This window comes from Channa argus, chromosome 1 (assembly GCF_033026475.1).
Source record: "Channa argus isolate prfri chromosome 1, Channa argus male v1.0, whole genome shotgun sequence".
Taxonomy (NCBI): domain Eukaryota; kingdom Metazoa; phylum Chordata; class Actinopteri; order Anabantiformes; family Channidae; genus Channa; species Channa argus.
In genome coordinates, this window is record NC_090197.1 from 39,045,584 (window position 1) to 39,069,215 (window position 23,632).

At 38.8% G+C, this 23,632-nt stretch overlaps 3 protein-coding genes across 16 annotated transcripts in view; 1 reads left to right on the forward strand and 2 right to left on the reverse strand.

Moving 5' to 3' along the window:
- Positions 1 to 16,550, forward strand: part of zcchc24 (zinc finger, CCHC domain containing 24) — a 31,260-nt gene extending 14,710 nt beyond the window's left edge. Inside the window, exons 3-4 of the mRNA XM_067519343.1 lie at positions 9,966 to 10,130; positions 12,070 to 16,550. Of these exons, the coding sequence (XP_067375444.1) occupies positions 9,966 to 10,130; positions 12,070 to 12,183 (279 nt within the window). The 3' untranslated portion in view covers positions 12,184 to 16,550. The remainder of the gene's footprint in view (positions 1 to 9,965; positions 10,131 to 12,069) is intronic.
- Positions 16,551 to 16,865: 315 nt separating this feature from the next.
- ppifa (peptidylprolyl isomerase Fa) lies at positions 16,866 to 19,894 on the reverse strand. Of its 2 annotated transcripts, none has more exons than XM_067519355.1 (6): positions 19,690 to 19,894; positions 19,543 to 19,573; positions 19,316 to 19,404; positions 19,136 to 19,232; positions 18,288 to 18,363; positions 16,866 to 18,176 (listed from the first exon to the last, which is right to left on the reverse strand). In XM_067519355.1, exons 1-6 carry the CDS (start codon positions 19,831 to 19,833, stop codon positions 18,041 to 18,043), a joined length of 573 nt encoding a protein of 190 aa, XP_067375456.1. In that variant the 5' UTR covers positions 19,834 to 19,894; the 3' UTR covers positions 16,866 to 18,040. The 2 variants fall into 2 exon arrangements, with proteins under 2 accessions (XP_067375456.1, XP_067375466.1); XM_067519365.1 differs by having other exon boundaries at positions 19,719 to 19,858.
- A 580-nt stretch (positions 19,895 to 20,474) lies between these two features.
- LOC137134310 (zinc finger MIZ domain-containing protein 1-like) overlaps positions 20,475 to 23,632 on the reverse strand; it is a 91,138-nt gene continuing 87,980 nt past the window's right edge. For all 13 annotated transcript variants that reach the window (XM_067519057.1, XM_067519021.1, XM_067519029.1 and 10 more), the window contains one exon: positions 20,475 to 23,516. In XM_067519057.1, coding sequence (XP_067375158.1) covers positions 23,409 to 23,516 — 108 coding nt within the window. In that variant the 3' untranslated portion in view covers positions 20,475 to 23,408. The remainder of the gene's footprint in view (positions 23,517 to 23,632) is intronic.

The window sequence follows — 23,632 nt, forward strand, 5'->3', positions numbered from 1 at the left end:
TTGTTCCTGTAATTATGATGCAACAGTGTCTTGGGGCTACAGCCTTTCCCAATCATGCTACATGACAAATATATGTGGGGTGTCAACTACAGCTGCCTTGATTTACCTTTTTTCCCCTGTATGATATTTCATTTTGTTAAATAAGAGACTAAATGTAAGTGATATATATGTTGACTACAACTTAACTAGAATATGACAAAATGGCAAATCTAGCCACTTCTGTTTAAAACAATCGAAACAGTGTCATTCCTTCTTCCAGTAGAAACACACAACAGCTTTTGGCTTCAGGGTCGGCCACACACATGCATTCCACACGTTGATTTGGCATTAGTTTTTAAACCGGATGCCACTCCTGCCAAAACCCTCGCATTTTATCCAGGCTCGGGACCAGCACCAGGGCGGCCCATGGTGGCTGGGCGAGGCCACACCTGGTGGGGTGGGATTTGAACCTGTGGCCTTCTGCATCCCAACCCAATGCTGTACCACTGATCCGCCAGGCCCCCTCCAGTAGAACCACACACATACAGTGTAAACACACACACTTTACCAGACAGAGGCTATTTCCTAAAATATACTATTTTGGCATCTCCATGGGGCTGGAAATTGAGTTGTGGTTATTCTTTAAAACAGTTTGAGTGGTTGTCCTCTCAAAATCCTCCTCTCTATATAACGGTGAGATAACAAACCCACTTATAAAGAGTTGTGACCTCAGTGGTTAAACCCATGAACCCACATGGGGAAAACATGTAACTCGGATTGTTGCTGCTCACTTAAATATAATTTGCTTCAAGTCATTTGAAATGAGGTTTGGTTCATTTTTTAAAGACTGCATGGTATTATTTGCTGCACTGTCGTAGGTCTGAGGAGGTTTTGAGCCTTTTAAGAGAAAAATAACAAGATTCTCATTTCTTCTACGGGACTTTTTTGGCTTTTCATTGTCTCTGTCTACTCAAATCTCTGTTGATTCCCTCGTACATTGCACCTGAGAGAGGATAAAAGCGGCAAAAGGCTTTCAACAATTTCTTATAGCCATTTTTAGACTTGGAAACAACTGGGGTGTGCTATTGTGAGTAAACCGCTTTTTATAGTGTAATAAAATGCCAAGCACACATAAAGAGCTAAAACGAAGAGAATATGAAACCTTTTTAAGAATAGCACCCTGACCCAAATGGATGGAGTGCAGGTTCTTGCCTGTGCAAGCTGAGTGACTGACCGGTGATGTGAGAAGTCATATCTAGTGAACGCACATGCAATCAGCTGACTATTATTAGTAAAACAAAATCAGTAAATCTATGTTACCAGATGTTTAAGTTTGCATGGAATAGATTTAACATGTGGTATTATTAGAGATTGCAAATATAAGTATGTTTTTGAAAATGGATTTATAAATGAATATACACATATATCACTTTTCTGATCTATTGGTACCCAAACCACTTCAGAATGTTTTTTACACACACTCATACGCTGATGACGGGGGAGCAAGGTGCTCACCTGACCGGGAGCAACTTTGGGTTTATCTCCTTGCCTTGAGTATTTTGCAGCTGTGGTGAGTTAATTTACTCAAGTACTGTGCTTAAGTATACTTTTCACTACTACAATTTACTGATAATATTCTTTTTCATCCACTTTAGTAATTGAATGCAAGTTCAGATTAATAATACTGATGTGCTATAATTGGATATTATTGATCCCTTGGTGATATTACAAAAGTAAATAATTGTACAACAAGTCCCGCTAGTAAAATAATTTCTGAAACATGAATTTAAAAATGTTATAAATGTTATTCTAAAAGGTGCTGTTTTGCAAATAGTAGTATTTTTAATTTTGTAAGTATATTTTGATGTAAAACTTTTTGTAAACTTTTTTTTTCTTTAAGTTTTATGTACTTCTACCACTTCTAATGTGTAGTACATGATTGTGTAATCATTCTGTTTATACTTAGAGACAACTGTACAAGACAAGAATGTTTATCTCAGCAGTTGCTGATATGGAGCTCTGAAGCAAATGAATGCAATTGTAAGTCAAAGTGATCCAATTATGGGTAGGGCAAGTCTGATAATTGACTAAAGAAAATTAATAATGATATAATGCACAACCAGAGTACAAACTTCAAAACCCTGCTGTCCCCTGTGGTGTGTTTACAACCATCATGGTCTTTGCTTAAGTGTGAGGTTTAGTGTTTAAAAGCTCCATGAACCACATATTGGAGGTTTCAGCTGTAGTGAAAAAGCCCATGATTAATAGGTATATGGTTACTGAAGCACTGATATGAAAAGTTCGGGAAATATGTTCATGTCGTGTCTCAGAGATGGATCAGGCATAATTAATGCTTTGATCTTTCTTGATGTTTCACAGATGAGGACCAGTTCTCAGGTTTAAACCACATGCAGACCTCCCTCTTCCTTTTAGCATTCACGAGACCGCTAAGGCTAGCATGCTAACTGAAACCACATTAAAGCGATTAGAAGTCTTATCAGAAATGCTACGGTTAATGAGCAAAGCAAACAAAAACTCCAAAAGACTCCAAGCTATCATTGTGGACTATACCCCATCTGCTCTATCTGTCAATCTATCTCTTTCTGAACTGCTGCCAAAACAAATGTAGATCCTGAGATGAAGACACAAGAGCAGACACACACGTGCACACCCACATGCACGCAGAAATGCAATACACACCAGGTTTGGGGCGGGTTTGGTGTTCTTGTGTTGCTCTCCGAGTGACGTCCTGGGGGATGCAGAGAGGCAGAGCGAGGCCTGAGCTCCTCCACTGCTCCTTTGTTTACACTGATGGTTTCCAGATGCTAGCTAGTGATCGGACTGCTACGGAACACTGGGGAGCAGCCCAGCAGTTTGGGGCCTGCGCCAGTGAGCTCGGATTAAGCCAGCTCTATCTGGGATACTTGAAAAACATGGATTTGCCTTGTAATAACTTTGTGATTGTTTCCAAAGGCTGAGAGAGAGTTTCAGAAAAGTGATTATGAATTATCTCTCTGGCCTGTGCGACTGGCATCACAGACATTGTCCTCATTTGTTGAGGTGACACGTGGAATGCGCAATGACATCTCAGGTCATTAAGAGTAATTATTGGATTAATTGCATCTGATTTTAATTAACATATTTGTTTCACTCAGTAATTCGAATGTATGTTTCTTTAAAGAGGCTACAGCCCGAACCTTTGTTCTGAGAATGATTGCAACGAGAATTTGCACCCTGTAATTTCCCTCAACTTGTTTTACTGTGGCAGCCTCAGTATTGTCAGCCTCTTCTGCATAGAACCTTTGGGGGGAAGATTGTTTTTATAAACAGAGGTGCATTGTGCTTGAGTGAGTGCAAATTTATCAGTCAAACAGCACACCTGTTCCTCTCGTCACTTTCAGCCTCAGCCACTTTTCTTTATAGGCATTAGAAAGAGACAGCTGCACCAGCAAAGGAGCCGTCCAGAGAGAGAGAGAGAGAAAGAGGGAGAGAGAGGTGAGAAAGATGGCAGGGAAAAGAGAGACGCACAGAAAACAGTGGGTGTATTTAGGGCTTGTAGTGCATGATGGGATTGATAAATAGTCCCCATAATGCACCTGGCTGAGGTTCTGGCACAGAGTTGGGGCTGTTTAGCCCAGCAGCGGAAACAGCCAATAAAAAAATGCTTGTTCTATGTGCAGCGAGACACAGCTGAGTTGGTGACAGTGTCATTCTTGTGAGAGACTTGAAGCCATGACCATCTGCACGGTCTCACTTGGCCCTCGGTTCTTACTGACAGGCTCGCAAATGCATCCATATATCTTTAATCTGTTGTTTCTGTTGTGCCAGACAACAGCAGTGTCAGATGGTCAATTGGAAATGACAGTTCCTGTAAGAAAAAGTTTCTACAAAATAGACAACTTGTCCTGAATGACCAGGGTTAACGTGGGTTTTGATTTTCTTACATATTTTTCTACCACATAAGATAATGCAATGTGTGAAATTGTGTGACTTTTTTGCATATTATTCAAGTTTCTCATCCAAACTGTCTTGATGTGGTCAACCCAAACCAAACTGTGCACTAAGAAATGTTGTGCAAGTATTATTTGCTCCAAATGACCTAACAAACATTTCCGAGAAACAACCTCAAGCTATTCTTTTACCAGTACAATCCTTCCTGCTCAATTCTGTTTTTTTTTTATTTTTTTTATTTCTGTGGAATACAACAAAGCACAATTCCTTTTTTCAAATGTTTAGGTATAAAAATTAGGAAAGTTGCAGGTTCACATCCCCAACCGACTGTAGCCTTTCTTTGTGGAGTTAGCATGTTTTCCCCATGCTTGCGTGGGTTTCCTCCCACAGTCCAAAGACATGCATGTTAGATTAATTGGAAACTCTAAATTGCCTGTAGTTGTGAATGTGAGTGTGAATGGTTCTCTGTCTGTGTGTGTCTCTCTGTGTTGGCCCTGAGACAGACTGGCAATCACTTCTCGCAATATGACAGCTGGAATAGCTGCGACCCTCCACAGGATAAGCAGTTACAGGTAATGCATTGATGAATTCATGAAATAAATTAAAAAGGCTCAGCTTTATTCATCTCTCTGAACTGCACAGGCCAAGTCCCTGCTCTTCAAGTCCGGAGCAGAAAAGCGGTTGCATACAATTACTAGCAATCCTTTTCCAAAGCCTCAACATTGTTCTACAAACCCAATCCCTTGTTTTCCCATAGAAGCAGTCAAACCGCTGAATGGCTAGTAACATTTACATATTACCACAGGTTTTACTGTCAGCACTGTCTCCTTGTATTTGTCTATTGAATCACACTGGGAATTATGTGGAGCCCAAATCAACTCTAGGTAGATCTCGCCTGTTATATGCTGGAGACAAGTATGAAACCTCATACCCACACAGTTGCAAGTAGCGGCCTATAGAATGATTCTTCTTAGGTTTAGCTTGGAATGGACATCTAATATTAAACCAAGGCTAACTTATCCTGTTGTTGGAGACATAGGATTAAGGGAGTGTAGAGTCTGGGTCTGTCCACTGGTCATTACTCTTAGCCTGGAATGTAAGATCAACTCTCAGTCAGGATCACCTTTGGGTCTCAGACAGTGGTCTGGAACACATTTTTCCAGTGGTCAGCAAAAGACATCTGTTTATGATTTAAACCGGAGCAGAATTTCAAGATAGTTTAATAGGTAAATCTCATTCACACTGCAATTTCAGAGTGTGAGTGTCATACCTTTTAATCAATTTTATGGTATTACCAGATCAAGATCAACAGCTTTCGGCTGTTTTTGTCCCTTCAGGGGGTCGCCACAGCACAATGTGTTCCGCACGTTGATTTGGCATATGTTACACCGGGTGCCCTTCCTGCCACAGCCCTCCCATTTTATCCGGACTTAGGACCAGCACCAAGGTGGCCCTTGGTGGCTGGGTGGGGCCTGGGATGGGATTCGAACCCATGGCTTTCTGCATCCCAAGTCAATGCTCTACCACTGAGCTGCCAGGCCCCCAATTTTATAGCAAATCTGAGACATTAAGATTTAGTCTACCTGCAATGGTGCACATGCCCCAAATTCCTAATATTTTTCTGTTTTTATAACGTCTCTAAAATCGACCCACGCCTCCTGCAAATTATCTCTGCATTCTTCCACATGATAATGAGTTAAATCTACTGTAGCTGGAGCCAGAACTACAGCAGTTAGCTAGTGCTGTTTTACCCCCCGCCTCTCTCCCTCTCTCTCAGTCTCTGAAATGTATGGCCTAATTGAAAACAGAGCAGCAATTTTACGATGGCTTTCAGTGTTTCTCGTGTTCTGCCCCTATGGAGGCCATCTGCTTTGGATTTGGATTTCCTCCTCCCTCTCTCTCTTTCTCTCAGTTTCTCCTTCCCTTTCTCCACCCTCCTGAGAGGGGCTGATTGGAGGGTCTCTCAACAGTTGGCTCAGGCAACTGTGTGGCTTGTGGTGTTTGTCCACTTTTCTTTTTCTCCCAGTGCTATGTGTGTGTGTGTGTGTGAGTGTGTGCTTGTTTGGATGTTTGAGTCTGGTTCTAGCAGCAGCTTTTGAGACCCCCTTTGATACAGAATCCTTGGGAAGCAGGAGGCTGATTCATATCCAACTCCAACATTAATTCCTTCTCAGTCTTAATGAGCTTTCTCTTCGTTCTGTTCATCTTGTTCTTGTGTGTCATTTCAGTCTCCCTTATTTGTTTTACAGTCTCTTGCACAACTCTGTTTATTCTATTTAATGCAGGTTTTTAGCTCATTAATCTTCCAATAAAAGCCAAAGAATGATCTGTGTTCTTGTAGCGGGGCTAAACTCTTGAGTGGGAGTAGTGCAGGAAACTGTGCGCTTAGACTTTCCAGTTGTCTCAAGAGTGTACGAAAACCTGTGGATGTGGAATTTGTTGAGAGTGTGTGTGTCTCTGTATGTGCATTTGTGTCTGGATGCTAAAAGAGACAAGAGGAGAGGCATTGCATCCGTGTGTGTGTGTGGCGGTGTGTTGTGTAGATATTGCAACAGTGAATGTGTCCATCACATATATGTGTTGTTTGTTTGGGTTTTTTTATGTGTATGCTTCATTTAAAAGTTCACTGACCCATAGCGGGCATACATGGGTATCATCTGGACCGAACGAGGATGTGGTCAAGTAGTTTCAGTTGTGGACCTATGCCATCTCCTCAATGGACACTGCTCTTCACATTGACACTTATCTGAATACATGCATGTTGCCTCAGGGACATAAACGAGCAACGACTCCAGCTGACTCTGTCAAAGTGATATGACAAACAGTACTCGCCATCTCCTGATGTTTTAAATCTTTGCTTCCACTTGACGAACACCTAAAATGCTCCAAATGGCTCAGATGTGTCCATTTAGCTCTTATCATGGCTTAAAGCTTGTATTGCTTTATTTGGAGAGCGTACAAAAAACCCCCACATCCGCCCGTGCAGGCTCATCTCTGGAGTGACGCAGTTTCATCAAATTAGTCATTGTGCTGTGTATCATGAATGGTTAGTAAATGTTGCTTTAAAAGCGTCAATGTGTGGTTATTTTACTGAAAAGTCAAGCCTAACTAAAACATTTACTCAGTCATTGTAGTGTTTACAGCTGAGGCTTTGAATTGTAAGGACGGAAATGGAAAGACAAACCTTGTATATATGATTAGAAACCCAAAGCGCTCCTCATTAGCCTCTTCCTTCAATCTAACAGCATATTTCTCAGCCTGCTGCTGTTGGCAGCAGTGGCACAACAGCCCAGATGTTTGTATGACATTTGTTCCCACGTGTTTGGGAGTCCATTGGAATGTACAATACCAACTGTGCCTGTAAAGTTAATTGCTTCAGAGCCTGAACTTGCTCTTCACCTAAAACCTCCGTGAGAGGCAATATTTTAAAACAATTGACCACAATGTGAATATAATTAGACTTGCTCGCGTCTAAAACTCTAAGTTTCCAAAGAAGTTCTGGATTACTTCGCAAATGCAAATTAAATGCGTGTATAGAATGTGAGGAAAGGTTGTTTCAGTACTTTTCCATGTGTGTTTTACTGTCTGTATGAATACAGTATCAGTAGCATAATTTCAAATTATATAAAAGTAGCAAATGTATACTCATGTTAATTACAGATAGCGCTCCATCTAATGATTATGTTTATTATCTGAATCTTCAGAATCAGCTTTTCTGGCCTCGCATGCTAACACATACAAGGAATTTGCTTTATCATTGGCAGCTCTCTAGGTCTCCAGCTCTCTGCTCAAAGAGTAAAAACAGAGAGAAAAAAAACATCATCATTAGGTCTCAGACAGGTCTCCTTAAGTTATCAAACTTTTTAAAAGTGCAATATTTTTTTATACTCAAATTGTCACATAAATAAAAAGAATGCTCATTTTAATTATGCAGCTAACCAATCCTAGATCTATACAGATTGTAGGTTTACAATCAATCCAAGAAAAGTCTTCAAAATAGGGATATGGGAGTAAACTATCTTTTTAAATTTTTCTTGAAAACAAAAACTAAAATAATTCTTTATCAAATAAAAGTTTAAGTTTAATATTCCGATAATCAACTAGTTAATTAATCAACTAATCCTTTCACTATACACTTTTTTTTCTATTATTGGAAAATAATATCAACCTCTACAACTATCCTAATGATCAACATTGCATCTACGCTTTCATCTGGATTGGATAGTTATACATTTGCAGTGTGCACATTGGAGCAGCTCCAAATTCATTGGAGAGGGGTAATCTAAAAGCACTCAGCTGCAGACAGAGCATGACGTGCAGCCAAAGGCCAAGGCCAGACCTTGGAAACAGCATGGAGCAAGAGAGGAATGGTCATGAGGAGGACAAGTGCTGTTTCTGTCCTGCTGAGTCCTGGCTGCATTATCAGGGAGAGAATTGTTTTTTTTTTTTTTTTTTTTTACATTCAAACAAGCAGCTGTAACAGGAAATTATCTATGACTTTGTTTGAATTCCCAAATGAATAAGGAGGGTTAAGGTTAAACCTCCTGGGTCGTACACCTGGTGCTGTAAACATAATTTAAACTTTAAACTTCAAAATAGTTATTTTATTAGATATAATAGTGGTTTGTCTTACTGCAGAAGAAATTGAATTGAAATTTCATTGCTGTATTTCGGTATCTGGCTTTTTATGAGTAAGAATGCCAGACAGTTTATAGTTGGATCATGCTGCAACAAGATCATTTGTAGGACAGCATCCAATCAAAATGTTGCCATGGCATTGTCTTTTAGGTTGCCCATTGACTGAATCAAGACAGCCCTGTCAGTGTGCATGGAAAAAGGTGCTACAGGCCTGCAGAAGTCAGATTTTCCAGCCTGCATACTGTCATAATAGATGATATGAAGCTGACAGTGAGATTGAGGTCATAATGTTGAAGGGCCCTACTGAAGCACAGCCACCCATACTTCGCTGGTGCTGATGCAAAGTGCTGACATCTGTTAGGACAGTACCAGATGCTGCTGATTAAAGTTCTTATTACTCATACATGGGCTGGGACAAAATAAGGGAATACAAAGCATAGAGTTTGTTCCCCTCCTCTCCCTCTCACCACCCTATACCCCCTACAGTCACCCTGAAACCTAAAAACCAATGTGGAAATGATTATGAAAACAATCTGCACGCTTGCTGCAGAATCAGGAATGAACTCGACAGATCTGATTTCACTTTAATCACAGTTTCCCAAACCTTCCGTAAAGCTTCGGTTCCATGCTTTGGATTAAAGTTACTTCTTTCTGTTATTTTAGATTTCAATTTATGCACTAAAGCCTTTTTACATTTCTTATGAATCTATTCACAGGGTTTATTTTTTAACTGGAACAATTTGATTTTGCTTGCTAAAATAAAAACTTCCTAGGCCCATAATGAGTGTCACAAGTAGATGCAAGTTCTACAAGATGATCTTTCTTTATTTGTGATTATGGAGCTTCAAATTGATAATGACAAACTGTACATTTGGCTTTCGGTATGATAAAGGACAGTTTGTGGTTTAACCCTTTTGATCATAGCAGCAGTATACTTGTGAGATGCTTTAAGGGGGAACAGGCTTTTACCCTAATGCTGGGATATGGTGGCCTAAATAAAGTTGCCAACATGAAGTCATTGGAGCGACTCCTCCGAACAATATTGCCCTCAGGCTAGTGCTTTTTATAATGGCTGACTGACTGTTTGTAATCATCTCCCTCATGAGAATCAGATGAGTAATTTAACACAGCTGGAATGGAAGTAAAAGCCAATTACACAACCACATTTTTGTGCCAGAATCATGTGTAGGAGTGTGCTGTATGAAGTTGGTTATATTAGCAGGACGAGGGTGGACACACCCTGCTGTCAAAGCTCACCATCCATTATTGTCCAGCTGAATGTTAAAGGTTCCCTTAGGATCCCTTTCTGCACTCTGCACAAGTTCTAGTGAGAAGGTCAAACTAATGTTTCCCCCAAATGTGCATGCATTTTATCCACCCCGCTTTGTTCTTTACAGGCCAGACCCAAAGGTGAAGGGCTGACACCCTACCAGGGGAAGAAGAGATGCTTTGGGGAGTACAAGTGCCCCAAGTGTAAGAGGAAGTGGATGAGTGGCAACTCCTGGGCAAACATGGGGCAAGAATGTATCAAGTGCCACATCAACGTCTATCCACACAAACAGGTACTGCAACATGCAGCGTAACACACTGACATTACTCATACAGCTCAACCAAAGTTAACAGAATTCCACCTTTGTTTTGCATGTGTATTATCTTAAGGATGTTCCAGATGGCCATTATAATAAAAGAAACACTATAGCAATAATAATTGGTTTTGACCAGTTGATAATGAACTGGCTACAAAAATAACTACACTTCTGAATTGGTTAAAATTTGTTATTATTTAACAAAATGTCATCAAATTCCTTAAATATATCTTTACTGATTGCTCACAGATAAACGCTAACTCTGGGGTAATTGAGTTACAGCTGCAAAATCCCTTCCACAGTTATGAATATAAGTGAATTCAAATTAAACGAGTGTTTTTCTGAACAGCAAACACTTGGTGGGAATTAACATGCTAGTGAGCTCTGTCTATTTGGCTTAACATTGAAAATGTTCCTCACACTGTTAACTAAAGAGATGGATTGCATGAAAAACAGTCCACTCTGTTTTCCTCACCTTATATTTATCTGCAACACTTCATCTTTTAATATTTATGCTTTTCCACATTCCTCCAATTCCACTTGCTCAAATAAAATTAGGATTACTGCTTGAGGCACCACTTGTTCCCTGAAAACCATGGCACACAATGCGCTACTCTGTTAACCCATACCTGAAATGATTGGGGAAAAGGACACAGCTTGACAAATGTACATTACATGTCAGGCAAGCAGTTGCAACATTCCCAGACAATGGAAGGTTAGTGCATATTTTATTCCAGATCTTTTTTCATTTGGTTGTAGCTTCATCAGTGTGAGACCTTAACCAACGATACTCAACAAGACTTTAAAAAGCATGGGTGGAAGACTGCAATCATGTTGCCTGAACTGAAACATTTCCCACTGAAAGCTATTTTGTTCCATGGACGTCACTGGAGAGAAAACCCTACTCGTCTCTGTCTGTGTGTCTTGTGGCAAAGCTGCACGCAGGCAAGCAAATTCCCAGCATTTGCAGTGTCACCTACTTAACATATTTCCCCCCGTCAGCATTTGAAATGGACCACTAACTTCTACATCCTAGAGTTTCAAAGAACTCTCAGCATGTCTCCCTCCCTGAATACTCCTAAAAATGAACTGAACATTTATTTTCCAATCCCATCCACGTGTTTAAAGTATTTGCCTTTCTAAGACAGGAAATATATTTTGTGAATGTTCATTTCAAGTTCAAACCAGGGGCATCGATCAATTTGCTTTTATGCTGATGAAGCACCTGGAATTGTGTGTATGAAAAGTGCTATAGAAATAAAATTGATTTGGCTTGAGCGGGGAGGGTTCCTGCAGCAAACTGGCTTGAATGTGGCTCCCTCAAACCACTGAGGGGACCTCCATAAAGGTACATCAGATTTTCCAGCTTTTCTCAAGGACATAATGTCTTTGAAGCACCAAGTCTCAACACATCCTGGCAGACTCATTAGTGGATGACTGAAATATCTCCTTGTTGTAATCTGGTTTCCTTCAGTTACCAGTTAGTATAAATCAGGGTTCTGTGATAAGCCCTAACAAGAAAAGATCAATGGGCGAGAAATAAAATTGTCCAAACAGATTGTTTAAACAACCTCCAAAAACGCTGGCTGAGATAGATTCCCTTTGTCCCAGATAATGAATCGGGAAAGTCCAAGAAAGTTATTGCTGTAGAAGTTTGCTGATATTTTCATACAGGTCATTAAATGCAAACTGGATCCTTTTCCTACCACTTGTGTTAAAATATGCTGCAAGTTTCCACAACAGATGGTGCATTGCCTTATCCCAGCAGCTAATTGTGCTTGATACACGTATGGTCTGTGAAGTAGTTCGGTGTATAGCTGAGTTGAAACTGGTGCCAAATAAACTGCTTACAAAACTCAGAGGTTCTTTTCTTTTGTAATGTATCTCACCACTTGTCGTCTGTTTGTATCCTCAGCGCCCTTTAGAGAAGCCAGATGGCCTGGATGTTTCTGACCAGAGTAAGGAGCACCCACAACACCTATGCGAGAAATGTAAAGTCCTGGGCTACTACTGCCGCCGTGTGCAATAATCATCTTTTTTCAGAGTCAGAGAGCAACTCTTGTGTCCCAGGTCCAAACGCTCATCCTCCAGCCCAACTGAAGCCCCTGGCAAATCCTCATCCAAGTTACCTTCATCCCTGCCCTGCAGACAACATGGTTTCCTGTACTCCTTACCCTCTGTCTTTCAGAAAAGCCTTAAAAACAGACGGTAGTACTAATCATCCTTGGTGCCTTCCTTCTCTGCCACAGTAATTAATCCTCCCGTCCTTCTCAAAACATCTGGGGAACACAGATTTTAATTATTATGATTGTTTTTCAATAAAAGTATTAAAGACTACTTTCTAGGAATGAGGGACATATCAAAATGGCTTTTCATAAAAATCAAAAACTCCCTCAATGTAGTTCCTTTTTTATCCCTTACCTATGAGAAACCACACAGGCCTGTTGTTCTAAAAACAGCAGCAGTTAATCATTGTATTGATGAATTGGCATCTGGCTGTATTTCATTGATCTCACTGACAGTATAGGTCTCAATTGATTACCTCACCTTGGGGTTTAATGGCTTTCTGCCTTCCATTTCCCTGCCAAGTGATGAATGTGGCAATGTGATGAACGTTTAAGCCAAACCTCCCGTGACAATTTAATGTATATGAGGCCTCTGACGTCTTTCCTAATAGGGTAAACAGCACATCTTATTAACTGTGAATTAACTAAGGGATAATGTGCCATAGATCCCTAGCTTACATTTGGCCTATTTATTTTCTTGTTGTCTAGTGTGCAATTATAATTTTAACTGGGACGTAGAAGTGTTTTGTGTTTTGTCTGTATAACACATAATTGTGCAACTGCTTCCACGTGTCATTAGAAACTACTGTAGGTTCAGTTCTGTATAGTATAGCCGCTCATCTAGGTTAAGTGCATTGCTAACATAGGATTTTATTTACCCTCACTTAAGTATTTTTGTAGCATCACAAGTCCTCAGTAATAGTGCTTGACAGGTCAAATAGATCTCTGAAGTTGAAAAGAGCATTTGTTTCAGTGACAATAATCTTGCTCACCACACAGTCTCTTGCCAGTGACACTGTGTAAACAATTAACACAATTTTAGTTTTTGTATTTAGCAAACTTTTTGTAGCATTGAGGGAAATTGTTCACATGTAAAGCCTGATTACATTTTAACCACAAATTAGCAAGGTTCAAAAAAGATGTTTGTTACAGAAAGATTTTGATGTGATATTTCATATCCCATTTTTATGTGAATTGATGACTGGCCTTGGTGGAGACAGGGAAGCTAAATGGCGATGTTTAAGGGTTCACACCCTTCTAACTATATTTTCAACCTGATTGCGGTGTAAAGAGTGTCCAAAGAGAAGGGAAGCTTTAAAGAACCGCCATGGTTTTGAGCTTGGTCGAGAGAAACAATAAGAGTTGAATACAGAAAGGCTGATTTGTGATGGTGATGCTGAAGATTGAGGGGTAAACTGAATGTGGGGATGAGTTTAAGTCTACACTTAAATTCCTTTTCTAATGAGGTCTACAATTATTAACCGGTGTCTGTAAAGGCAGAGAAATACACATCCTGTTTACATACATCACTGTGCTGACCTAAAGCACTGCTGAGGAAATTCATGTAGTTTTAGGAACCTGCATTTCAAGGAACTTTTTTTATAGGATTTGTGAACTATTTTTTATGTACTGTATTTCTAGCCTTACAAATCGGTGACTATATTTTATACTTCAGCATATTGTATGTGCCTTAAAATATTTAAATCATTCTGAAGTATTAATACTAGCAGGCCAATTGAAACTAGTAAAAGATATGCAGGGATAGTCTCAGAGGTGGAGCAGTATACGTGCATGTGGTAACTGTGATGAATAGTAAGTTTAATGCAGGTTGACAAAGGATAAGAAAAGTTCTTTTATCGGTTCGAATTGGCATGGTGGGTGTTCGATTAAACACAGTTTGCTGAGTTGGAGGCACAGGCTGAACCAGCATTTCCAGCTGGCAATAACAATTCTCCTGTGGTCTGTTGTCATGGAATATCAACAAAGATGTTATTTCTTAGTCGATCCTCAAAACAGAATAGAGTCGCAAATGAAACTCTGGACCTCACTCTTTGCTTCCCCCCACCCCCCACCCATTTCTATTGTAGTTATGTTTATCCAAGGAACCATTGGCTTTGTCAAAAAATATACATGGTCACTTGCCTTAGTGGGAGAGTTTGCAGTGACTGGATCGTTCCCACTGATTATCTTTTCCAAAAACTGTAAGGTATGGTACCTTACTATTCAGAGGGGAAACATTTATTCAGTCAAATTCCCTTTGTAAAGTTAAAGGGGCACTCCGTGGATTTAGTATTGAAGTTCCATAAAGTTGTGAGGTTGCAAGTGACACTTAGCAACAGTCTGATGCTTAACAACAGAAAAGTGATTCTTAGTCCATATTATCAGACATGCTCCAAAACTGCTGGATCATAAATTTCTCATAATGCAATGCACCGTGCACCATGATGACATCATTATGACATAACCGGGGTCATTTACTTTGACTTGACGAAACTTATCTTGAGCCAAAGAAGACATTATGCAACAGTTTCACAGCCAAAGCAGCACTCCCCATTATGAGTAAACTGAACTTCATGACTAACATTAACAGAGTGCTCCTTTAAAAAAAATCTATATTGGTGCAAGTTACACACCTAAACAGAATGAACAACTTTTATTTTTTTTAGCCCACCACTGTTGGGAACAATCCGTTTTTCTGACATTTCCTTTCCTTTGCTCTGTGTAGTGACAATAACCTAACGGGCCCTTACATATGAACCTTAATGTCATGTGGCTGTAGTGAGAGGAATAGATACCAATGATGCCTTACGACTAACCTCATAAACAAGTAACAATGTTATTGTGCTTCACACAGAAATGAGAAATAGCTCATAAAATTCAGTTTGATTCCGCCCAGACACATGTTATGAGGAGGTCATTTTAGGTGGCAAATCAAGAGCCAATGGAAGCAGTTGATGCAATGCGTAAAAAAAAAAAAAAACAATACAAAGAAATCTCTGCTTTCAGATGCAGTGTCTTGAATTACATATACTTGACTTTTCTAATACCTTTTCAGTTCAAATTTATTTTCTATGAATGAGATGTGTATTTTGGAACACGTATTAGATGTTGAAAATTTTAAAGCAATCTGCAAAAACTCAAGAGATATTTCCCTGACAAAGATAAGACTGTTTTATGTATATATTTGATGGCCATGATTTTCAAGCATAGTAGCTCTTTTGAAGTGTTTTGCAATATTGAAGCTTTTTATGTGTGAAGAAGGGCCTATTGCTGAGATATAAACAAAGCTGGGAGTTTTTTCTTTTACGTTTTACAATAATCTGGGGTGTTATCCTGCAGAGATATTTATGGAAACATTTTTTTTACAACACTTTTTTTGTATAGAATATGCAACAAAGTTACACTAAGAAGAAAATATTGATGTCTACATAGAATATTATTAAAAAAAGCTGGTACATAATTAATACCCTTTCAATTATAAGCCATTGTATTTTTGTGTTTTGTATTACGTTCTCAATGTTGAATAACCGACTATGTTATTCGGTTGCCATTTGTAACTAATTACAAGCTGCCATTTACATCCATACGGTTGCATGTATTAATTTTGTAAACGATAATGACAATATTATGAAGATACATTGTGTTAACATGCAGAAATCTTTTTTCCTTTAATAGTGATTGATATTCACCACTGTATAAGCACATTAAACTGTGAGATATAGTTTGCTTAAACTAGCAATGACAAGAAACTATTATAAAATATTACAGTGTTGGTAGTTTAGGGAACGTATACTATCGTCAGAAGGCGTGTGTGACAAAGAACTATTTTAGAGTTTGCATGTGCATGTGTTTGGTTTTGAATGAACATTATTTTGTGCAATGTATAGATATTTAAATACTTTACAGTAGTTTGCTACAGTACATATTTTTAACATTTTAAGCAACTTCTGATTGTTATTAGTCCTGAAGTATTTCATTTACCGCAAGTGTAGCCTCTACGAATAGAACATATTTACTGAATGTAATGTGTTAACACTTATGTGGTCAATTCGGAAAGTAATGTTTGTATTCTTTATTGTCTGTATCACTTGAGATGTTTGTAATGCAGTATTGCAATAATGTAATATTTGAATTGGACAGAACACAGGCGTGAGGTAGGGAAGACGAGTTGGGGAAACAAGGACAGTCATGGTTTCGAAAGTAGACCACATGTCTGTTTTTCATGTCCATGAAATGGCATTCCAAAATGTGCCTTATTTGTTAGTTGGGAAAACGTTTTAGTGCTTTAGAGCTGTCAAGAATTTGATGAATAAAAGTCATATTGAATTAAGCCTGTTTGGATTATGTGGTTTCATTTGTTTGAGTCCTTTGCTAAAATTGTTTTTACCAACAACTGGGAGGTGTCCATGCTGGCGCCTGATTTCAGCCAAAAGAAACACTTTGTTTTCTGAGAGCTCCTGTCCATATAATATTCATTGCAGAGAAAGTATGTTTTTATCATCAACGTGTCCTTGAAAGCAAGCTCCAAGTCTTACACAAGCATATAGTTTATGATAAAGATGTTTTTAAAGGATCATTCATGGAGGTTGTGTAATGCCGAAGATGGAGAGACTGAAAAATAACAGACACGTTGAACTCCCAAGACTTGATTTCAACATTTTTGAGTTTACCGGTGGACGGGAAAACCAAAACACAAAAAAAGAACAGCAGCTGACATGGGTGCTGCATGACAAATGTAGACATTTACAGCAGGAGAACCAGCTTGTACCAGTTGTAAAGATGTCATTGTTTTGCGTGTGTATTAAACATTGGCCACAGCACCACTGTCTTTCAAGCCAAGTTTCCATGCGCAATATTGGACATGTATTCCAAATAACTAAAACTACACCAGAGGGTGGGGACCCAAATTATATCAAGTTTGTTACAACATCTCTAGCTGAAACAGACTGAAAGCTGAAAAGTCTCTATAGCAACAATGTAATCTGAGAATTCAAACAAACGGTGGAAGGTCAGTGCGCATATGGTTTCATTTAGGGGTAAGAGCTGCTTTTTCACGTTGCTTCATTATTTACTTTCATAAAGTATTAGCTCGATAAGCAGCACCACCCAGTCACTGGCTTTCCGACATGTCCTGACCTTCTTCTCTGTCTCTCTCCTTCATATGCTCTGCATTTCGGATAAGGAGGAAGCGAAGGAAGAGCAGCCCACATATAAGCTGAAGACATTTTCAGGTTTCTTCATGGCTTCAACAAAGGAAATCATCTGCATTCACTGTGTCCAATATGGCTATAGCCTGGAGTTGTATAATCTTTCAACTGCATTCGTGTGATATTCTAGCTCCACTGTAGGTGGATGTCACTTGATGTAACATCCTGCTCTGATGGACAGGAAGTCAGTCCTGCTGGAGAGGCCGTGTCTAAAAAAAGCTGCTGGATCATTTCCAGGAAGCTTTAAACCATCAGGTCCAGTGGCACATGAGAGCAAATGTCCCATGCGAAGACCAAAGCTAGTAAATCTGAGAAACAGTCATTTAGTTAGCAGTAAATGGAGAGTGACCGCACATGAAGATTTCAAACTGAATCAGGGTTAAATAATAGGTGACAGGTTATATATTTGTTTTAAGCAAAACACAACAAAAACATTTCATGAAATTATACATCTGTGTCAATCAACAGCATTAGTATTTAGGGAAGAAAAGAATAATCTGTGATAGCTCCTCCATTGAACAATCATGAATATGGATCGAAATATACAGTGTACAATATACTAAATGGCTTAGTACTGAGTCATCCAACAAAAGTCCACTTATGATGTTTCATGTTATTTGATCTCCCCACACTCAGTGATGACAATTTTCTTGATCACACCACCATCGTGTAAACCAAAGGATTCCATCTTGGAGACTACATCCATACCTTCCTTCACCTGCCCAAACACCACGTGTTTACCATCAAGCCTGTCAAAACACGGACAAAAAGCAACTTCAGCAGCCGTTAGGTGATTCAGGTTGAATGTGCTGAGAGGCAGAGCTGAGGTGAACAGTTTAAAAGTCCTGCAGAGTATTTACCATTCCGTTTTAGTTGTACAGATGAAGAACTGGGAGCCGTTGGTGTCTGGCCCTGAATTTGCCATTGAAAGTGTTCCTGTAGAGTTTAAAAAGGCAGCAAGGAAAGTCATTAAAATGTGTTGCGGTGGACAAGGTCTTGACCGATTCATGACCGATGACATTTAAACTTGACTGGAGCAGAAGAGCCAAAACACAAGCAGAATAATTATTAGGAAAAGGCCAGTTTCTCTTTTTGGAAACTGATGCAAACTTGGATTATGCAACAAGTTAAACCAAGCATTGACTAATTAGTATGTGGTTTAGTTTTATCCAATAAAGGAATTATGCTAGTTAGTGCATGTTGATTCACTAAAAAGTAGGTCATTCACCTTGGGATAGCAAAATTCAAATATCCAGTGGTTTTAGTGCTGCATGAAATTAGGCACTGCCATCTAGTGGAGAGTCCACTATCTTGAAAAACAGATCATAACCTGGCAAACAACAGGTCAGGAAGTGTACTTGTCCAAACATTTATAAGATAAAGGCTGAAACAGCTCACATTGCCAGTAAATGTTAAAAATGGCCACATTTGACATACTTAACGCAGAGAAAAGGTTTCATTTTTGCTGTATAAATGACTAAAATTATGAATTCATTGTTTAATTGGATTCAAAACAGCCAATATATTGTCTTTATATCTGCTATTCGATTAGTCAATTGTGTGAGAATTAAACAAGGGCCTCCCGAACACAGATACAGATTTGCCCTGTAATCTGCAACTAAAACACTTAGGCCTTAAGATCTGGAGAGAGAAAAGCTGTCAGAAAAAAAATATACAACTCATAAATGGAGTTAAAGCAGAGATCTACCTGGGCCGGTGTGTTTCAGTTTGAAGTTTTCATCTTTAAACGTTTTCCCATATATAGATTTCCCTCCCGTGCCATCATGTTTGGTGAAATCTCCCCCCTGTAGTACAAAGCACAGTACATCAACAGAGAACGAGGCAAACTTTCTACATGTATGAACACTGTCTTTCCTGTATGTCTTACCTGACACATGAACGCAGGTATGATCCTGTGAAACACACATCCCTTATATCCAAAGCCATGTTCTCCAGTGCACAGTACTCTGAAGTTCTCTGGTAAGATGGACAAATTTATATTTAACACAAGCCAAGAGTTCTTTTAATACCATGTATAGTATTTAACCAACTCTTGGCCTGTTTAATAATAATAAATTATACTTATGAGCTTTCAGCCGCTACGTTTTAACATACCTGCGGTCTTTGGCACGACTTCAGCATTTAACTGTAAGACAGAATCATATGTAAATTCATGGATGAATGTTTGCAGTAAGTCAAACACTTGCACTGCGGGTGAGTTCAAGGTCTTGGTGGACAGGCTAACGTTAGCTAGCTAGCTACCTCAATGGATATTGTTCCAAGAGGCTCACCGTCGGCCTCGATGTCCAAAAACACCACTGGGTTCCTGGCAGGACCGGAGGTGAAAAGCCTCGCAGCGAAGATGCCCAGCGAGCTGTATCTCAAGCGCTTTTTTATTTGAAACATCGCTGCTCGGCGGACAGGCTACATAGGACCTGTAAGGCCATGGATGCTGCGTATGTTTACGTGTGACGTCACACAGTCGAACTTGCGGTAACAGCGACACCACGTGGGAAGTTCGGGAAGTAAAATTTCATAACAAAGATCTTCCATGTGTTTCTGAGGAAGTATCTGCTTTTTCTTAAAAAACTAATAGGTGATCACATAATACTATTAATACTTAAATCTTGTTTTGAGTAGTTTTTACAATTCTAATCTTTAATGCTTTAATTAATCACAAAACACTCCTGATTATTCTTTGCTAAAGTAATTAAATTAATCTGGTTTCTTCAGTATTAACTAGCTCACTGATTAGGTTAACAGCTAGGCCTAACTTGTTGGTTTTCTACAATTAACAAGGCTGTTGTTAATAATTATTAAAGTGGTCAAAATAGTTTTTCACAAATTGGTCATAGGAAAAACACACGTGTTGCTACAACAATGTCACATACAATACATGAATTTGTGTATTGTATTATTTAGTGCTATTGCAGATTGTAAAAAGTTGTATTTTTATTTATACAAATTAATAAATAAATAAAGTTTACTATATAATATGTAATGGGCTATATTTTTATGTATGTGTATGTCAAAAGATGCAGAGTCCATTACTGTTTCATCTGAATACATATTTATTAGATAAATATTAGAATGTCACGTCATCTAACTACATACAGATTTGCAAGACTAAAAATCACAATGTTTCTCTGACCAGTTTAGAATATGAAATGATTGTACATAGAATGTACAAAACCAAAGAGACAACTGCCACCTGTTGTGCCAATCACTTCAGATTGTACCTTTATAGCATATTTTGCCAAATTGCATAAAAATTATAAATTTGACAAAATTTCTTTTTTACAAACTGTAAATATGGAAACAACCCTTAAGAGCCACTCAAAGCTCAGTGTCTCCAAGTCCCAATTAAACCTCAAAAGGTTTTAATAATTTCGTAGCACCTTTATAAAGTACACAGGTAATAGAGAAATACACAGAAGTTTAATATTACACAAATGTCCTTTTTTTCTTGGAAACCCCACATGTAGGGGTACATAAAGTATCTTACATAAATGAACAGGCGTGGTTAGAGAGGTCTGCACAGACACAATCAAACACATTTTCCCAATTCAATGTCTGACAGGAAGATGCAAGCTTTACAAATTCTAAATACACTATGCACACTCCCCCTGGAGAAAATGAATACATTTCTGTTAACGTGTCTCTATTTGTCATTTACATTATGTACATTTATTCCTTACATCCACAACCCCACCCCGTCCCTCTGCCACCATCTCCCCTTTTAATGCAAATTGAAAGGGGTCTTCCCCCAAATTTCATTTTACAATATTAATTGCTTTCTTTTTCAAATAAGTCAACTCAATTTCTAATGTCTGCAATCAGACAGTACAATTTGTGTTGCGCAAATTACTAGACGTGATTTTGTGAAAGGTTACAGTTACACACTGTTTAGGGAAATCAAACATCCCAATGCCACAGTGCATTGTCTTTAACAAACACAAACAACACAAACAACATGTGTTCCTTCAGCTGTGTTATATTCAGGTCATTTGATCAAGTCTGAAGACCAGGAAAGCCATATTTGGTTCTTCAAACACATTACAAATGTTAAATTGGGGAACTTTTGTCCAACAACAAACAGTATTGTTTAAGTTACTTGAATGTACTGCATAAAACTGTAAACCAAATTATTCCTATCATAAAAAACACTGGACAAAAATAATTTAAAAATTAAATCAATATAAAATGAGTTAAAAATACACAAATCATGTTCACAAATTTTTGCTTCGTGTGGTTATCAAAAACTCATTATCAAGCCTCAAAAAACCTCAGAGGTTATGTCGCACATGTATGCTTTAAATAAAGAGGGTGAGGTCACTTGTTCGGATAAAATTAAACGTATAACTAAGTTGGACTTTTAAGCTGCTTTAACCATCTTTCAGACAGGAAAAAAAAATATTTTCCTGCTGTGTAATAAAAAAAAAAATACTTTCTTGCATTGTTACAGGATAATGGAAAAGCTGTTCACAACACACATGTACTCAATACAAGGCCAGTGAGAGTGCATTTGATTCAATTCATTACAATATTGGATTGGTTATAAGGAGTTGTGTGTGTGTGTTTGAGTGTTTGTAGTCTTTGTCAGACAAAACAGTACCATGTAGTTGCCAGTAATAGATAGGTACAGTATTGTACAGTCACAAAGTATTCACAAAGGGTATATACAACAGCTCTGGAAACACTGTTGGATCATGCAGGGTGTTTTTTTTCCTAAAGATGAAGTTCAACATAAACAAAACAGTGAAAGGAAAGATTAATACGGTCACAAAGATGTTTAAAATACGATGATTGTAAAACTTTACTGTAGACATCTCTAGGATGTTGAAGTCCTGCACTTATACCAGCATTATGTCTACGCCTAAACCCTTACAACAAGAATAGGAGAACTTTGGTGATGTTTATGTGATTCATTTCAATACGGGACAAAGAAAAAACATGTAAAAATAGACAACGATAAAAAGCAATTAGTTTGAAATAAAATAATAAATAAAAGCTGAGATGAAAATTATTTGCACAAGCATGTTCAGGCTGGACAAAGGGATGAAAGAAGCCATTGGCACACATACACTTGTGATGTGATGAGAAAGAGCGAAACATTACAATAAATACAGAGGAACAGCTGCAGACTAGTTGGTGAAAAAGAACCAGGACAGCTCTTTAAGTTTCACAGAAGCTCACAGACAAACAAAAGAGCACACGTCAACATACAGTACATACACACATACCAACAGACGCACACGCAATAAACTGCACAATGTGTGCTCATTTCCTCTATTACCTCTGGAGGACATTTTAGTTTGTCCTTTCAATGCTTTGATTCTGACAAACAAGCACACACACACACGCACACACACACACACACACTGGGAAGTCTTGGGGGGGAGGGGCGGTGTCAAAGAGCATGTGCCAACTTTTTGGAAGAACGCATTTCAAATAGGATAAAACATTACAAGACAATGATTTTTTTCCCGCAGATTCTTGTCTTTTTTCACAAAAGGAAAATAAAGAAAACATAAACAAAGCTACAACACTTTATAAAGCCCACAAAGACTCCTGTCTCCTCCGTGTTGTTGTACATGATGATTAGCTGCACAGTTTTCAGTTAAAAAGTCATCACACACATATATAAAGGTTACTTTAGTGCCCACTGACATGGCTGTAAATGGTGTGTGTGTCAAGTCAGAGGCGGTGGAACTGGTGCGTGGAATCTTTACAAGAGGCAAAAAAGGAGTGTGAGCTATGAGTGGCGTTCCTGCTTTTTTCATTTGAGTTCCCAAGCAGGTGCCCTTTCTGCAGCGGGTTTCCTACACAACACATTATCTGTAGAGACTGTGTTTCCATGTGCGTGCGTTAGCATAGGAAGCTGCTTAAAGTGTCAACAGTAGGTCAGTGAAGTGTCTGTAGACAGTCAAACCCATCACGACACCTGTAGGCGCAGGAGAGTTTGTGGGGGATGTGAAGGCCTAGTTGTTCTCAAAAAGGGACAGAAGGTCATCGTTGCTGTTGGCAGGGAGGTCTGGAGGGTCAAGGTACGATAGTAACTCGTCTGGGTTGGCCAGCTCAGGAAGCAGCTGTGGATAGAAGAGAGAAAAAAGAAAATAAGCGGCAAGGCTAAATAACCTGAAAGCACATTTGTCATTTTGTCGCTGGATGACTCTGAATCATGCTCAAGTGCCTGTTGACGCTA

Bases quoted from the DNA above. Each gene is read 5' to 3' on its own strand.
- ppifa (XM_067519355.1), bottom strand. From the start codon at position 19,833: ATGTTTCAAATAAAAAAGCGCTTGAGATACAGCTCGCTGGGCATCTTC. The intron at 19,233-19,315 runs GTAAGACATACA...TTTGTACTACAG, and splicing joins TACCTGCGTTCATGTGTCAG to GGGGGAGATTTCACCAAACA. The intron at 18,364-19,135 runs GTAGATCTCTGC...TAAACTCTACAG, and splicing joins ACTGAAACACACCGGCCCAG to GAACACTTTCAATGGCAAAT.